The following is a 1,660-nucleotide window of genomic DNA, read 5'->3' as shown; positions in this document are numbered from 1 at the left end:
AGAAAGAGAGAGAGAGAGAGAGAGAGAAAACGTTACGATACACTCTCTGTCCTTCGCATCGCGTCTTCAGCTTGTCCGCACAGTCTATCTGTGGCCGCGGGCCGATTCGCGCTCGTCGCTTGTAACGTAAATCGAACCGCGGCCACAAAGTCTGTAGTTGCTTGTGTGTACGTATATACATGTATTTCCAATACATGTTTACGACTAGAAATCAATAATTTGGAATGGTAATATAGGAATTACAAATGACGATAATTACCGACATTATCGACATTTTTAATTCCGTTCACATGAGGGCGCTATCCCGTCGGAGTTGGCCCGTCACTCCAGCATCCCCTTAAATCTAGTGCATAAGTACAACGGATGTTGTTTGATCTTACACGCGATACAATTCCGTGATGTATTTAAGAAAAAGGCTTGATTCAAAGAGGTTCTTTGTCGTTTCTTGGCACTGTATTCGTCTTTATGTCTATCTACATCGGTTGATTTCGACCTTTCGCGTTTCGAGGCGCATACCGCTGTTTTATATAAAAATTCGTATATCTGTTCAAGTTTCGGATATTCATCCCTTTCAAGAATGGCCTCCCATTTTTCTAGAGTATTCTTCGGTAATTTAGTTTCTATGATGTGAACAATTATTTCTTCCCCGACAGAGACACTTAACGCGTTAAGAGACGCGACATGTTGCTGGGTATCGTCGGCGAGTTTGGACAAACCGTTTGTAGTTTCCTTTTCTAAAGTCGGAAGATTCATGATCAATGAAATGTGTCGCGAGATTAAAATTCGTTTTACTTCGTAAGCCTTTTCCAAAAGTTCCCACGCCTTCGTGAACTCTATACCGTCGGATGCAAAAATCTTTATTTTATTGGCAGCTGCGCCAGTTAATGCTGACTTTAGATATTGTAGCTTATCCAGATCCGATAAATCAGCGCGAGAAATGATCATGTTGTCGAACGCGTTTTTAAACGAAAGCCAGCCTTCGTCTTTCCCATCAAATGTTGGCAAAGGAGCTTTGGGTAACTTAATTCGTTGTTTTTGAATAGGTGGGGGTCCGGACGGTCTTTCTCGAATTTCATCGCTTGATGCATTCGTACTCGCGGATGATAAATTCGTAGTATTTAAGATATTTTCCACCCTGCTCGCGAGAGAATAAAATTGATCTTGAATATGAGTAAATTCGTTTTGATGCTCGTCGTTTGCATCTAATATCGCGAGTTCGTCATTATGATCTTCGAACGCGTGATATAATTCCTTGAGACGCGCTATTCTTAATTTTAACGTCGCGTTATCCCATCTATTCTCATCGAGGATATTAGTCAAATTCGTTATCTGAGCCTTTAACGATGTACGTTTTTGGATAAGAAGTTTGATTCTATGGACCATTGTTACGGGAGTCGGAACGGAATTAAGATTAAAGAAACTTTAGTACTCATCTGAAGACTGGAATTGAGTATCGCCTTGCCTCTGTGCTCGTGAAGAACGGTCGATCTTGATCTTGGTTTGTATAGAGTCTCTTAAGTATGAAAGCACATACCTCACAGGAGGCACCAAAATGTAGGGTTTATCAATATAAATTGTTTAAAACTTATATTGTAGTTTTGATAGTTGTTTATTTAATTTTCCTTCACAAATGTCTGAATCGGAAACACGCCGCGATAAC

At 40.4% G+C, this 1,660-nt stretch overlaps 1 protein-coding gene across 1 annotated transcript; it reads right to left on the bottom strand.

Annotated features, from left to right (window-relative positions):
* Positions 1-321: 321 nt before the first annotated feature.
* On the bottom strand, positions 322-1,383 carry LOC105555734. The gene has a single exon (XM_012002775.1). The coding sequence runs from the start codon at positions 1,381-1,383 to the stop codon at positions 322-324; it is 1,062 nt and encodes a 353-aa protein (XP_011858165.1).
* Between the last annotated feature and the right edge of the window lie 277 nt (positions 1,384-1,660).

Source organism: Vollenhovia emeryi, unplaced genomic scaffold (genome assembly GCF_000949405.1).
Source record: "Vollenhovia emeryi isolate VEMERY1.0 unplaced genomic scaffold, V.emery_V1.0 DF940806.1, whole genome shotgun sequence".
Taxonomy (NCBI): domain Eukaryota; kingdom Metazoa; phylum Arthropoda; class Insecta; order Hymenoptera; family Formicidae; genus Vollenhovia; species Vollenhovia emeryi.
This window is presented reverse-complemented; position numbering and strand designations above follow the sequence as displayed.

Excerpts from the sequence above, each read along its gene's own strand:
- LOC105555734 (XM_012002775.1), bottom strand. The coding sequence starts at position 1,383 with ATGGTCCATAGAATCAAACTTCTTATCCAAAAACGTACATCGTTAAAG.